Source organism: Pipistrellus kuhlii, unplaced genomic scaffold (assembly GCF_014108245.1).
Source record: "Pipistrellus kuhlii isolate mPipKuh1 unplaced genomic scaffold, mPipKuh1.p scaffold_m20_p_19, whole genome shotgun sequence".
Classification (NCBI taxonomy): domain Eukaryota; kingdom Metazoa; phylum Chordata; class Mammalia; order Chiroptera; family Vespertilionidae; genus Pipistrellus; species Pipistrellus kuhlii.
In genome coordinates, this window is record NW_023425504.1 from 12,448,737 (window position 1) to 12,465,386 (window position 16,650).

The 16,650-nt window shown below is 36.4% G+C and overlaps 1 protein-coding gene across 12 annotated transcripts in view; it reads left to right on the forward strand.

Moving 5' to 3' along the window:
• The window catches only part of ENOX2 (ecto-NOX disulfide-thiol exchanger 2), a 298,580-nt gene that overhangs the window by 244,843 nt on the left and 37,087 nt on the right, over nucleotides 1-16,650 (forward strand). For all 12 annotated transcript variants that reach the window (XM_045583522.1, XM_036443349.2, XM_036443346.2 and 9 more), the window contains 3 exons: nucleotides 1,088-1,300; nucleotides 3,215-3,321; nucleotides 11,510-11,624. In XM_045583522.1, coding sequence (XP_045439478.1) covers nucleotides 1,088-1,300; nucleotides 3,215-3,321; nucleotides 11,510-11,624 — 435 coding nt within the window. The remainder of the gene's footprint in view (nucleotides 1-1,087; nucleotides 1,301-3,214; nucleotides 3,322-11,509; nucleotides 11,625-16,650) is intronic.

A 16,650-nucleotide genomic window follows, 5' to 3' on the forward strand; every position in this document is an offset into this window, starting at 1 on the left:
GCAGTGAGAGATATTTCCACTGTACATAAGGGTTTCTGGCCAAAGAGGGACATGGAGCCCTAGAAAGGTCTTTCAATGGTTTGCTAATGGACTCACCCTCTCAGGAGTTTTTAACAGCAGAATGTGTAAGTGGCTAGATCTGAAAGCTGTATCAGAGGCTTTGGAAGAGCTCTGCTATTGTTTTAACATTAGAGAATAACTCCTGACTAGTTGCAGAAATATACTTGGAGGTTTCCTCAGGCAAGTGAAACAGGTGGTGAAGAAATGTAGAAACAGAATGAATTACATCAAAATAGATTGTGACTTGGACTGAGTGGAAGGCATGTGGTTGTGGAAAGAATGCAAGAGTGATGTTATAAAAGGTCAAAGATGTGTTTAAAGAATTACCCATTTAACTCCACCCTAAGGCTCCTTCCTATACTCTAACTCCAGATCAAGGAAAAAGTAACTATCAAATTCAAGTTAGACTCAAATTTACTTTTCCTTATTAAAAAATAAGATTGTAGAACTCTGAAGTCCTCTCACGGCTAATTCATACATTACACACACACATACATACATACATACCATCAGAGATTAAGAAATTTGCAATATGTGAAAACTACATCAGTAAAGAAAACTTCTTAAAGGAAAAAAATACACTGAAGTAACAAGCAAAATGGAGATAGAGTCATAGAGAACAGACTAACAGTTGTCAGAGGAGTGGGGGATTGAAAAAGAAAAAAAGAGAGAAAGAACTCACAGGTATAGATAACAGTGTAGTGATTGAGGGCATCGTGGAGGTGGAAAATGTTATAGGGGAATAAATGGTGATGGAGAAAAATTCAAAAAAGAGAATAAACAATTGCCTTTCTGAAAATTCTTCATTGACTACAACCAATCTATTTTATGAGTCTTTGGTTCTTTCATTCTGTCTGCCTGCCTGCTACCTGTGTGTACATGTATATGCATGTATGGCTCCTCATCCTCACCAGTCATTTAAAAACCACTTCCAAAAGACATGGTGACCTCATTGCTGGCATGTTTGGAAAATAGATCAAGATTTGGTTACTTTTGATGATTCTAAAAATAAATTATTTTTTTCAAGATGATTCCAAATTCTCAGAAGCCGTGCAGACCTTGCTCACTTGGATTGAGCGGGGAGAGGTGAACCGTCGCAGTGCCAACAACTTTTACTCCATGATCCAGTCGGCCAACAGCCACATCCGTCGCCTAGTGAATGAGAAAGTTGCCCATGAAAAAGACATGGAAGAAGCAAAGGAGAAGTTCAAGCAGGCCCTTTCTGGAATTCTCATTCAGTGTGAGTGGAAATCAGAGTTGTGCTGAAAAGATGAGAGGGCACTTCACTTAGTCACCATTTTCTCTGCACAGGAGCCAGGCCTATGAAGCCATTCTGTGTCAAGGGGCAAGGCTTCCTTCATTGTCGTATGCTCTCCTTATATTGCCAAGTGACAAAGCTCCAACTTCACAGGATACATGTGGGGATCTCCTCTGTGTATTTCCTCTGGCATATCTACTTCAGCTTTTTAGAAACAAACACTGACACTTAAACCACAATCCTGTGCTTCTACTTTGGCTTATTCTCAAGTTATAATAAGAGCCTCAGGCCTCAGTGAACATTCAGGATTTCCTTGCTGAAGTTAAAATGCAGCATTTGTAAGATTTGCATCATTCTTATCGTATAATGTGCTTTTTAGGTAACTACTTTTAATAATCAATGTAGCCATGTTTGGCAAGGTGATTGAATAAAAGCCAAATTTGCTATTTCAATCTTTTGTTTTTAGTTTCCTTTCTTCTACATTTTTTTTACTGAATGTCATAGGTACTGGCACAGGATGAGAAGCCACTGAAATGGCCATTTTTCAAAACAAAGTGCTACTCTAAACCTACTCAAAGTCCCTTAAATGAAACAGATCAGAGAAATTCTCAAGTAATGCTTTACTTCACTATACTGCATTCCTACCTTTTGAGTAAGGAGCTACAATATATTCACCTTAAGAATAAGAGTGCAAATTTATGATTTTGCCTTTAAGCAGTTATGGCCCACTCTTCTGATACTTAACTCATATGTAATTGGAATTAAGGAAGAGTTGTATCATTTTCCATTTTTATTTTGAAAATATATATGAGCATAGAATCCAGAAGGAGAAATCACATTTTTGTACGACTAAAGGATATAGAAAAAGAGAAGAGCAAGTATCATGGCAATATAAATTCTTAAATCATTAATACACAGAGTGCAAACTGTGCTATAAAGAAAGAAATGGAACCTCTGGATTTTCTTACTGTGAACACCCAACCAAGCAGAGTCTCTTGTCCTTTTCATTTCTCAAAAATGCCATGTCTACCTTTCCCTTCTCTTAAACTGGTTAGGATAAAGCCCAGAATATTTGTATACATTTCCCCTTTTGACATTTTTTTTATTATTGATTTTGTACAGAGAGGAAGGGAGAGAGATAGAGAGTTAGAAACATCAATGAGAGAGAATCATCGATCAGCTGCCTCTTGCACACCTCCTGCTGGGGATGTGCCCGCAACCAAGGCACGTGCCCTTGACCGGAATCGAACCCGGGAACTTTCAGTCCCCAAGCTGACGCTCTATCCATTGAGCCAAACCGGTCTCGGCCCCCTTTTGACATTTTAAGAGACCCTGAAAAATACTATCTAAGCCTGTATGTACATGGTATCCTTCCATAAATCCTATATTTCTATAGGCTTAAAATGCATTCCATCCATCTTAGGTTTTGATATGTTGCTTCTGGTTAAACATACCTCAGAATAGTAAAAAGATGGATTATGTTGAAGGGAAGCATCCAGGTTCATTTTGAAGGGCTGGTTTATGAAAGAAGCAGGTGGTCAAAAGGAGCTGTTATAGTTTGTTGCTTGCCACCATGCTGTGCAGAGTCAGTAGCACTCAAGCACATTCACCCAGGACTTCTGCCTCTCCTGCCTGAATGGATACAAACTGCCCATATTTAAAACTTTGTCCCCATTTTATCCCAAGCCCTCTGGAATTCCCTTTTCTCTTTCTATATATTGATATCTCTGTCTGAGTCCCCTTTAAAATCATGGTACCCCAACACACATACCATAGCTTAATAGTGTCATATGAGAAGATACAACACACCTGATGCTTTTCTTATTTCTTTTGTCCTCTCTTTTGCCATCTTGGATGATACTCTGGCCTAATTCAACTGCTGATCTGACGCTGCAGTTGAGCAGATAGTTGCTGTGTACCATTCTGCCTCCAAACAAAAGGCGTGGGACCACTTCACCAAAGCCCAGCGTAAAAACATCAGCGTCTGGTGCAAACAAGCTGAGGTTGGTAACTCTTTACTCTAATAGCCCCTGTGGGGAATAGTTTCTTCCTTTAACAGGTTATCGATTTGGATTTTAGCCAGAATTAAATAGTGCCAAGCTCCCACAGTCACAACAAGGCACTAACGAAACACTAAGGCGTATTATATCACCTGCCACTGTATCCAAACCACTTGTCACCAAAAGGGTAATAAATGTGAACATTCTGCTAGGTAGAATCTCATTAGTGAAATGTAGCTATGATAATTATAAGTTTACTTCTCTGTGCTAGCCGGTCTCAGATACAACAATAATTACTAACCTATGAATTCTGTGTTAGTATTATTAGGACTCTCTTACATTTATTAGAGCATCTTGACACTGGGCTTAAAGCTGCCTGGTGTTACATGGAAGCACTGAAATTTCTGAGCTTCTTTTATGAAACCTGCTCAGCCATCTCTGTAGGTCTCAGCTTTAAAGATAACAGAGGACTCCGATTTCAGATTCAGTTGACACATACCTGTCTGCTTGTGCTGAAGTGACATTTTTAGCGTAACATTAGAGTATATCTGTGTGATTGAATTGTTATTCTGAATCCAAGATAAAAACCAAGATGGGAGGTTTGTTTTCACTGATATGTCTTTGGAATGATGTTACATATATGTCAAGTTTTTCTGTTTCTATGGACAGCTTCATTACCAGGCACTGACACATTCAATCTATGTATGCAGCAACTTTTTCAACTTTGTTTCTGAGTCCTTCCTGCCAGTCTGATAACAGTGTGTGTGTGTGTGTGTGTGTGTGTGTGTGTGTGTGTGTGTGTGTGTGTGAGAGAGAGAGAGAGAGAGAGAGAGAGAGAGAGAGAGAGAGAGAGAGAGTGTGTATGGCATATTATCATATTCCTTCACATTTAAATAGCATTTGTAAGACATTTACATTTTATAAAGCATTTTCACATTGATTATCTCACCTACCTCCCAATAGATGTGGTGTAGTTGGAAAGAACTTGGGCACAAATATAAATCTAAATTTCAACTCTGACATGTTATAGCTGTGTCACTTTGAGCAAGTGAACCTTCCTTAGTCACTATTTCTTCACCTGTAAATTGGAGTTAATAGTGAAACCAGTCTTACAGGATTAAATGGGGTAAGACATTTGTAGATGGCTTGGAAAATGTAAATACTGTATAAATGATAAATAGTATTATTTCAATTTATCATTAACAACTCCATAGTATTAATGTTTTACATGTGAGGAAACTGAGACAGAAGTATTAAGTGATGCACACAAAATTACATAGCTAGTAAGTGGTAATTCAAGACTAGAAATTCTCACTTTGATATAAACTGCCTTGTAGTCTTGAATAAGTCATTTAATCTTTGTGGACTTCAGTTTTCTAACCTATAATATGAAGATAATAATCTATTCATTCTTTCTTCGTGAGAATACATGACATAGTTTGTGTGATAATAATATGAGAACTGTGAAGAGCATTTAGAGGAAAATAAACCAAACCCTGTTCATATACTATCTCTGAACCATCAATTCTGCCTCAGCAAAGGGATCTGGGAGTCACTGGGAAGAAATTCCTGAAGACATCAGCCAAAGGGATGGGTATAGTCATAAAAAGCCAGTAATGTTTGAATTGTTTTTAAAAAGGAATTAGGAATTTTTTTAAAGGAGTATTGTCTTACACTAACTCAAAACGATTTTAGAATCCTAGGGTGTAACTCAAGTTTTTGAGCTTCGACAAACAAAATTCAGCATTTCAATTCAAATGTTTACTGAGCAATTCTCTATCTCAAGCATTATGACAGGCAATGTAAGATGAGATGGTATTTGTTTTCAGGGCGCTAGAAGGATAGCCAAAGGGATCAAGGGAAGGAGTGGAGTTTAGTACCCTAAAATAAAAATATCCAAACTTTTTAAATGTAGTTAGGATAGTTCAGAAGAATAAAGATTGGAAAGAAAATGCCCAGTGTTTTACAATTATAGAAAAGTAGTATTAAGTCTCTACCTTTTAGGGGGTGGAAGAAGCTATCTCAACTGCCCCACTCATTGCCAGAAGCCCTGCCAGTACAATACAGATGGTGCCAGCTTACAATGGTTCAACTTAAGATTTTTTTTACTTTACGATGATATGTGATACAATATTCTCTCATGATGCTGGCCAACAGCAGCCAGCCACAGCTCCCAGTAAGCCACATGATCACAAGGATAAATAGCCAACACTCTACAATGTATTGTGTTGCCAGAGTTTTCTTTTTGTTTGTTTGGTTGTGTTTGTTTGTTTTTTTTAGATATTATGTTCAAAGAACATTTAAGGTGGGCTGCGCTAAGCTATGTTATTTAGTAGGTTAAGTGTATTAAATGCATTTTTGACATACAAAATTTTCAACTTAGGATGAGTTTATCAGGTTACAACCCATCACAAGTGGAGAAGCATCTGTATTGCCTTCTTATTGGAAGAAGGCAGCCTCTGGCTGGTGCACCGAGGTACCTAGGTCACAACTCTTTTGTAAACAACTTTGCAATAAAATATTCTTCATTAATATTATTCATCAAGGCTCTCTGCAGTTATATCACACCTATCTGGTAGATATATGTATATTTCATTTTAATTACTTTTTCAATAAAAACAGCTGTGCCAGTGAGCTGAACATTTCTCTGGGTCTTTATACACTTAGAGCTATATACTCTATCACTTAATATTGTAGCAGAGTTTCCTTGGCACAGTGATGAGGGTAAACTATATGGCTAGCAGGAAATACCAAGAGCTGCATGTTTCACAATGTGCCTTGTAGAATTTATAGAAACCCAGAAAAATGCTTCCTGCCTATTGGATTGGACTAAATTAAGTGTCTATCTAGAATACCTCCATCTTGATAAGTAAAACAACTGAAAGTGGTTGAAATAGCTTATCATTTTCCTGTGGTATTGTATTCCCTAAACCTATAAGATCTCTTCTATATATTGGTGCCTCGTTTTTTAAAAGATTTTTTATTGATTTTTAAAGAGAGGAGGTGAGAGAAAGAGAGAAACATGGATATGAGAGTGAAACATCATTAGGCTGCCTTTCATACATACCCTAGCAGGTATCCAGCCCCAAATCTGGACATGTGCTCTGACCAGGAATCAAACTGGCAACTTTTTACTGCATAGGACGTCACCCAACCAACTGAGCCATACTGCCTGGGGCTTTGGTGCCTTTTTAAGTCATAGCTTCCTTAACCTCTGCATACTTTCACTTAATAACAGGCAACTCTGAGGACTAAAAAGAGGTATCCTATGGAAAATGAAAAAACTGTTCTCTTAAATTTAGAATTTAGGCTGCCACATAGCACCCCACTGAGAATCAGAACATCTCAGTGACTTCAACAACTAGACTTGCTTTTTTTTTTTTTTTTTTTTTTTTTTTTTTCTTCCTCCCCGCTTCCCCCAGGCATTGAAGCTACAACTCCTAAATCAGGAGTGTCTTCAAGTTGAAAGTTCCTGATATTGAGCATTTTTTACCATTTGCCTCTGGAAATATGCCAGCTGGTGACCTCCTGGTGTCAAAAAAAGTACTTACTCCTTGTCTAATTGTCATTCTCCTATTAGTGGCCAGTACTGACTTACTCTGGTTAAAGATAGGTTATGGAGTAAGAATAAAGTCCCTGAAGGCAGAGAGTTTAGGCACTCACTTTGTTAGCATATGCCAGGCAGACTAGTTTGCTAATGAGTCTTTTTCATTGTCTTTTTCTTTTTTCCTGATTTCATGTGTGTGAGGCTCCTGCTGATACAATTGGAAATGTTAATGAAAGACTTCTAAAGTCCTTCCCTTTCTAAAAGTTGGTGTCTGTAATGACTTTACTGATAGTTCTGTGTTTTGGGAACTCTTTTTCTACAAGATCATTTAAAACCTGCATGTTTCTCTTCCTGAGAAGCTGGCACCTTGGATAACATTGAAACTAGAGCAATGGCAGTAGGCACTAAAAGATACCCATTGCATGGTCCCTAATATATGATTTATACCACTGAGCCAGAGGAAAGGGGACTTGGTGATTACTAGCCATTCTTGTAAAATGAAATACTGTGACTGCTAAAATAACTTTCTCTCTAGATTTCTAGGTTTTCCATTCCAAACTCTGAAGACCTGTTTACAGATAGATGTTCAAGTCATCTGCATACCCTTGTTTTAAGGCTCATTTGCATTAACACTAGCTATTGCCTTTCAGCCATCAAAACACATAAAACAAAATTTGGATCAACCTAATTTTATTTCTATTATGTATAATACAATAGGCATTGAATAAGAATCTGTTTGTGCTTTGCTTCATTGTACTGAATGATATCGCAGAAACAAATTTCTATGTAAGTGTAGAAGCTACCTACTTATCCCCTGCTCTTTCCCATTCCTTCATCTCACCCTTTTCACACCACATCCTATATAATAAAGAGGGAATGTGCAAATTGACTGTCACTCTGCCACAAAGATGGCAGCACCCACAGAGGAGGTGAGGGGCGGGGGGGGGGGGGTCCATAACACAAGATGGCTGTACCCACAGCAGAGGCCTAGTTCCCATAAGGAGCCTTAACAAGCAATCGGCAAGGACCTGAGGCGCGGTCCCTACCCCCTTCACCCCCGCCCCTATGGTGCTTGACAGGGGATCTCAGGCTGTGCCCCCCACCCTGACACCAGGCTGGGGAACCTCAAGCCATGCCCCCTGCCTAAGATTCTCTAGTGGTTTGAGGGCTCTAACCATTTTGCATGCCAGACTAAATAACTTAGAGCATATATCCTCTTAGTTTTTCCTATCCTTATTTCATTATCAACTAAAAGAACCAGTAACTCTTTCTTTAATTTCTTTATTGATTAAGGTATTATATATGTGTCCTTATCCCCCCAGTAACTCTTGTTCATGAAGTAATTTGAGGCATTGAGGTAAAAGTTGTCAATAGATATGGTATATTTCTAGGGATTTTTAAAAAGTTGTGAGGTACCTGTAGATAAGTTGTATCACTTATTTATTAAACTTTTTATACTTCTAAGAAGATATTATGCTTTCTTGCCCAGCTGGAAACAGAAAGATGCCATGTAGATGCTGAGCAGCTACAGGGCATGTCTTAGCTCTCAGTAAGATCTTCTTGTCCTGGGGCATTTCCCTAGAATGAACTTTATTTACTCTTTTGAAAAACACAGTAACTTTCCTAGAGTTAAACATCATACTTGTGAATTGAGAGTTGGTCTTTGTTTATGCCCTCTGACAGTTTACTTTTTTGTTAAACAACTAGGAGAGCCATGACTTTTCCGGGTGTAGTAAGTTTTATAATACTTGAATTTGTCAATGTCAACCCTTATTAGAATCACCTTTCTAGGAATAGCTCTTTGATGAAAACTAAAACCCAGACTCATGAGAGAGAATAAATTCTTAGAAATAAGCAATTTATTTATTTTTCTCTGCACAATGGCTAAAAATCAGACATGACAAATCTCTCTCTAGTCACAGCCCTTTAAGGTTCATTTTTCTCAAGCAACTCATTATTTTCTTCTATTTTATGTAATGTCCCTGTAGCACATGAAGGATGTTATGTTAATATTTCTATTTTTTATTACTTTTATTTTTCTATTACTTTTTAACTATCAATGATAACATTGAGTCACTCACTTTTTTCAAAGTTACTTTTATTTATCTTTACTGAAAACTTAACTTGATATAGAAATCATTATTTTTCCTGATAAAGGGATTAACAAAGGAGAATATTAATTTAGATAGTTATTAACTATGGCATTAATTATTAAGAAATATCTTTGAAATATTTATAATCCCTCTAACTGGAAGTAGTTTTCACCAGACAGCTTTGGATATTTCCTGTATTATGGCCCATTTGGAGCTAACCTGGCAAGGAATACACAGCTCAGTGCTGAGGAGACTTTAACAGGCAGCAAGTGGCCTCTAAATGATTATAAGCTGCTCCAAAATACACAATTCTCATATTTACTCTTTTTGAAGAGTAAATCTTCAGTGTGATCTTGGTAATTTCCAATGTTTTCATGCCTCCCTGAAGACCCGCATTTATATCAGGTAGCAGTTCCCTTCAGCCTGAAAAACTTTATTCAGCATTTCTAATGGTGCAAGTCTTTGGGTGACAAATTCTTGCATTTACATGTGTCTGAAAATATATTTATCTCATCTTTATACTTGAAAGATATTTTCTCTGAATTAGGACTCTGAGTAAATAGATGTTCTTATTTTCTCTTATACTTTAAAGATATTCCCCTGACTTCTGGCCTTTGTTGTTTCTTTAAAAAAAAAAATCAAAATATTCTATTGCTATTGCCCTGCATTTAATGTGGTCTTTCTTTCTGGCTGCTTTGAAGACTTCTCTCTCTTTTCTTAAGTTTTATTAAGAAATAAGCAACATACAGTACTGTAGTTTAAGATGTAATTAATGACTTTAATTACATGTATTCTGAAGTGATTATCACAATAAGTTTAGTTAAAGAGTAAAAGGTTTTCAGCAGTTTTACTATGATATTCCTAGATATACTTTTTTCACACATATCCTGCTTTGGATTCACTGAGTTCTTTGAATTTAAAGAGTAATGTATTTCATCAAATTTGAGAAAACTTCAATTATTTTTTCTTCAAAGATTTTGAATAATTTAGTTTTCCCTATTTCTGTGATTCCCAGTTAGTTACTTTCTGCTCTTCAGGTTAGATAACTGTGTATTGTTCTCTTTAAGTTCTCTCTTTATTTGTCATCTGCATTCTCCTGTTAGATTTATCCAATTACTTTTATTTCGGATATTGTATTTTTCAGTTTTAAAATTTCCATTTGATTCTTTTTAAAAGTTTCTATTTCTCAGCTAAGATTTTCTATCTTTTCATTATAAATATATTTTCTTTATATCACTGAGATAATTGTAATAGCTGCTTTAACTCGTCTGTTAAATGCCATATCTGGTTAATTTCAAGTTTGGTTTCTGTTTATTGACTTTTTTCTTTAAGATGGATCATCTCATCCTAGTTCTTTGTATCATGTAATTTGGGGGTTTTCCTGCACATTGTGAATATTTTTTTCTCTTTTAAACATATTTTTATTGATTTCATAGAGGAAGGGAGAGAGAGATGATAGAAACATTAATGATGAGAGAAAATCATTGATGGGATGCCTCCTGCATGTCCCCCACTGGGGATCCACAACCTGGACATGTGCCATGACCAGAATCGAACCATGACCTCCTGGTTCATACGTCGATGCTCAACCACTGAGCCACACTGGTTGGGATGAATATTTTTTCTTTTAAGACTATGGATTCTTTTATGTTCTTCCAAAGAATGTTGACTTTGCCCTCTGTTTTAAATGGTTAATTTTCTTTATTAGAGTTAAGCTAAAAATTATCTGTCTTCGATGGCAGCTCAAATCACAATTCAGTTCTTTTAGCTGTGTTGTTTGGAATCTGCACTGTGCTTCTATGATTCATGGGTCATGCAGAAATTTGAACAGATCTTATTCACAGAATTTGAATTTCTCTATCTTTGTCTATCTTCTTTCTGAAACTGTGGTTACCATGCACTCTCTTCTTTATTTCTTTAAGATATAAAGACCATGGATTTTCTATTAAAATTTTAGCCACCCTGTGAGGTGGTCTGCTCCCAGACTAAAAGGCCCTTTAAAATCTGAGAGACCCACACCCTTCTTCCAAGTGTTAGCTCCTCTTCAGAATATGCATGCTTTTGTTCACTCTCCACTGCCATTAATTAGTTAGGGGTTTGCTTTGGTTTGCTTTGGTTTTTGTGTTTTGCTTGCAAAGTATATTTATTATGCATGGAAGGGGTGATCTGGTAGAAGCTCATTCCTGACTACTCATTTTTGCTGTAAGTTCTAAACCTGCAAAAGTTTGAGTAAGAGTTCTATTGAATACTCTACAAAAAAAAAATTTTTTTTTGAAAAAAAGTACTTTCTGACATGAGAGGGATATAAAAATCATCAACTGACATTGCTCTGGGTATGGAAAAAAATCCAAATGCAAGACAGAGTGTACAAAGTCTGCTGTGTTCTATTGAGATTATTTTAGCCTCAACATGACCTTTTGCCTTTGCCTTAAGAGTACTCTGAAGTTTTGTTATATGTCAACAAACCTGCTTTATCTTATCCTTAACTCTGGTCATTTTATCAACATTTTTAAGATTTTCCCACCTAAAAAAACATACTTTTTAACTTTAGGAAATCCGTAACATACATAATGATGAATTAATGGGAATCAGGAGAGAAGAAGAAATGGAGATGTCTGATGATGAAATAGAAGAAAAATCAGAAACAAAAGAAACTGAGGAATCAGGTAAAGATAATTCTGCTTTGTTTTATTTAAATAACATCTACTCAAAGGGATGGTATTTTAAAAGCATTAATACCCACTTAGTGATGGGCACACACCCGTTAGATTGGAACTAGCTAAAAACAATTGATGAAAACATATAAGTACAAACTGGCTGAATATCAATCTTGTGGCTACAGGATTTTTTACAGGATTGTCTCCATTTACCCACCCCCACCATCTTCCATCATAATAACTAATTAAAACTTTCTTTTCCTAGGAACACTGGACATTTAGCCAGCATTGTTCTATATTTGGTTTGGATTCATTAATAATAATAATATGTTGTTATTATTATTATTATTATACTTGAAATTTGAACAGAATAACATTAATAATATGTTATTCTATTATTATTATTTAGAAACCATGAGAGAGCTTATTCATAGATGGTTAAATAGCCAAACTTTTAGGAAAAATCATTAGATTACTACATCACATATACTTTACACCAAAATCAATAATAATAAATTTGAGATTCAAATGTAAAAAAAAAAATACATATAGCAAAAGAAATTCCAGAAAATATAGGAGTTGGTTATATAATTTGGTATGAAGGTCTCCAAAGAGAGAAGTCAAAGAAAATTTACAAACTAAAGGGAAATATCTACAATATATCTATGAGTCTACCTATCTGATTCCTTCCCTTGTGGTTACTTGGAGGTTTGTTGGGAACCAAACAGGAATCTGCAAAGACTGGTCTGGGTAAAGACTTTTGCTCTTGCCTAGTATAGTCAGGACCTTACTGTGAAACAGAAGCCATGGCGTGGGTCCCCAGTTGGAACTCATAAGGCAAGCCTGTTTAACAATATAATACCATACTCTTCAATTTTATATCAAACGATCTTTGAGGGAGTACCATAGGAGAGATTAAAATATCAGCCAAAAGGCCATGTTAGGAGTAAAAAATGTACAGTGGACAAAGCACCAGACCTAAAGTTAGAACATTTGATTTCTAGTGACAATTCTGTTCTTCTTGGCATAGAAAGGACTTCTTACTCACTGAGCCTCAGCTTCCACTCTTGTAAGAAGTACATTACAAACTGGGATTTTATGGTGGTTACAAGAATTCATTTATTCATTTAATAATGATTACATGCCAATAACCGTACTAGACATTAGAGATATGATAATGTACTAGACATTAGAGATACTGCCCCTACTGTGTGTGTGTGTGTGTGTGTGTGTGTGTGTGTGTGTGTGTGTGTGTATGAGAGAGAGAGAGAGAGAGAGAGAGAGAGAGAGAGACAGAGACAGAGACAGAGACAGAGACAGAGACAGAGACCCCAGATTGGTTATCATGAAAATCAGAATTTCTCTGTTCCAGTACTTGCATATTGAAGTCACCAGTTCTATAGCCACTGAGTGATCCTAAAATCTTCACTCCATGAAGCAGAAAATATTAAGGAGAGAAAACCACCAATATATGCTTTTTAAAAGACATTCCTTAGCAGTTACATCTGAATTTCCTCTATTTAGGCCATATGTTATATCCCTAACCATATAAACTTACATATACATTGAACACATCCTTTGTATTAAGTGAATACTTAGCATTTTAGCACAGTTAACACATACTAAATACTGCAAACACACACTATAAATTTATAACCAAGATAAACAAAATAAGGATAATTGAGCTATTCAAACTATTTAAGCACTTAGGATGTTTTAGAGGTGATTAATTCTTTACTTGTAGTATTGTCTCCGCCTAAGAATCCTGAAGTATTGTATACAGTGTTAATCCAGTCCATAAATTTGAGCATCCACTTGATAAATTGCTGAGTTTCAGGAGTCATTAGAGGAGAGTGGTGTATGGGAGATTCAGACTGAATGCACTTACTAGGTTTATATAATTGCATTTTACTCTGTATCTCTTTTGAGTTAAAAGCTGTATTGGCTACTGCACAGAATCTTATTCGTTTAGAGACAAGAAACTCCCTGACAGATCATCTTATAGCTATTTTCTTTCCTGTTCCACATGCCAGGATGCTTTGTCAAATAAAGCTATCTACAATAGACTTAATGGGGCTTACCAAATAGCTTTTCTCCCAGAAGGTTTCAATTCATTTTAATTCTAGGACTTTTGCACATTTTTCTTCCCCTATAACGTATCTAATTTTGTTATCTTGCTTCTGTAGTATTCAACTGCAGAAATCCTGTTCACTATGAGCTAGTAAGCAGGTCTTCAGTTTTTAATCTAAATCAGTTACATGTTGTAGTTATCACTTGGTTCCAATTAAAAGCTTAAGCAACAAGATCTCCCAAGTTGATTTTTTTTTTCTCTCTCTCTCTCTCTCCATGCTACCAAAGTTGAATTCCAAGAGTCTATAGCCTGTTTCTGGTTAAATTTTACTTCCCAGAGAAGCGAAGAGCTAAAGCTAGCCCAGCAGTCTCAGTTACATTTTCTTGGAGTGCCACAGAGTTTGTGTTCTTCAAGGTACACTGTACTAGCCAGTCCATATTTGTGAGGCACTACTGGAAATACTCTTGCCATAAAAGAAAGGGTTTCTGTGCTCAAAGCAGTAGGTTGAAGAGGAAAAATAAAATCAAAGCAAATCATCATAGTATGAAACTATTTCATTTTATTGTTATCCTGATGGAAAGTACATGGACCCAATAAACATAAGAACATCTGTTTCCTTTCAATATCAATCTTTTGCCTTGTTCACTTAAACTAGGGGTTCTCAGATTTGGCACATATAAGAGTCATTGAATTTCTTTTAAAATTTTCAATTTCTGGGCTCAGAATCTGACTCAATAGGTCTGTAATGGGGTTTGGTAATCTGCATTTTACCAGGCATCCTAAATAATTTAGATGCTAGTGGTCCAGAGAGCACATCTGGCAATCATTGACTTAGACTAACTTTCCTTTGTTCTAGCCAAGTTTCTCTTCCCTTGGTATCCAATTTCCTTCCTTCTGTCCTCAAACATCCCATTATTCCTACTTAAGGAGTTTTATCTTTTTATTATTATTATTTTTTTTAATATATTTTATTGATTTTTTTTGCCCCCCTCCCTCCCTCCCTCCCACACATCCCCTCCCTCCCCAGAGTTTTGTGTCCATTGGTTGTACTTATATGCATGTATAAAAGTCCTTCGGTTGATCTATTATCTCCCCCAGATCTTCCTCCCCTCCCCGCTGTAATTTGACAGTCTACTTGTTGATATACTGTCTCTATATCTATCTTTTGGTTCATCAGTTTATAATGCTCTTTATTATCCACAAATGAGTGAGGTCATGTGGTGTTTCTCTTTCGTTGATTGGCTTATTTCACTCAGCATGATGCTCTCCAATTCCATCCAGGTTGCTGCAAATGATGAGAATTCCTTCTTTTTTATGGCAGCATAGTATTCCATTGTGTAGATGTACCAAAGTTTTTTGATCCAATCATCTGCTGACGGGCACCTAGGCTGTTTCCAAATTCTGGCTATTGTAGATTGTGCTGCTATGAACATAGGGGTGCATATATCCTTTCTGATTGGTGTTTCTAGTTTCTTGGGATATATTCCTAGAAGTGGGATTACTGGGTCAAATGGGAGTTCCATTTTCAGTTTTTTGAGGAAACTCCACACTGTTCTCCACAGTGGTTGCACCAGTCTGCATTCCCACCAGCAGTGCACGAGGGTTCCTTTTTCTCCGCAACCTCGCCAACACTTGTCTGTTGACTTGTTGATGTTGGCCATTCTGACAGGTGTGAGATGGTACCGCATTGTTGTTTTGATTTGCATCTCTCATATAATTAGTGACTTTGAGCATGTTTTCATGTGCCTTTTGGCCTTCCTTCTGTCTTCTTTTGAAAATGTTCTATTTAGGTCCATTGCCCATTTTTTAATTGGATTATTTATCTTCCTTTTATTTAGTTGTATAAGCTGTTTGTAGATGTTGGAGATTAAACCTTTATCAGTAGTATCATTTGCAAATATGTTCTCCCACACTTTGGGCTTTCTTGTTCTTTTGTTGATGGTTTCTTTTGCTGTAAAAAAGCTTTTTATTTTGATGTAGTCCCATTTGTTTATTTTCTCTGTAGCTTCCATTGCCTTAGGGGTAGTATCATTGAAGAAGTTCTTTTGGCATACGTCTGAGATTTTGCTGCCTGTGGATGCTTCTAGTATTTTTTTGGTTTCCCGTCTGATGTTTAAGTCCTGTATCCATGTTGAGTTTATTTTTGTGAATGGTGTAAGTTGGTGATCTAGTTTCATTCTTTTGCATGTGTCTGTCCAATTTTCCCAACACCATTTATTGAAGAAACTGTCTTGACTCCATTGTATATTCGTGCCTCCTTTGTCAAATATTAGTTGAGCATAGTGATTTGGGTTGATATCTGGGTTCTCGATTCGATTCCATTGATCTATATGTCTGTTCTTGTGCCAGTACCAGGCTGTTTTGAGAACAGTGGCTTTGTAATACACTTTGAAGTCTGGAATTGAGATCCCTCCTACTTTACTCTTCTTTCTCAGGATTGCTGTGGCTATTCGGGGTCTTTTATTGTTCCAAATGAACTTTTGGAGAGTTCTTTCTAGGTCGGTGAAATATGTCATTGGTATTTTAATGGGGAGTGGATTGAACCTATAGATTGCTTTAGGAAGTATGGACATTTTGATGATGTTGATCCTACCAATCCATGAACATGGTATGTTCTTCCATCTCCTTACATCTTCCTCTATCTCTTTTTTCAGTGTCGTGTAGTTTTCCGCATATAGGTCCTTTACTTCCTTAGTTAAATTTATTCCTAGGTATCTTAATTTTTTTGGTGCGATGGTAAATGGAATTGCTTTTTTAGTCTCTGTTTCTGCAGTTTCTCTGTTGGTGTATAGAAAAGCCATGGATTTCTTGGCATTAATTTTGTATCCTGCTACATTGCCAAATTCATTTATTAAGTCAATTAGTTTTTTAATGGAGTCTTTTGGTTTTTTTTATGTACAATATCATGTCATCTGCAAATAAGGATAACTTTACTTCTTCTTTTCCAATTTGGATGCCTTTTAT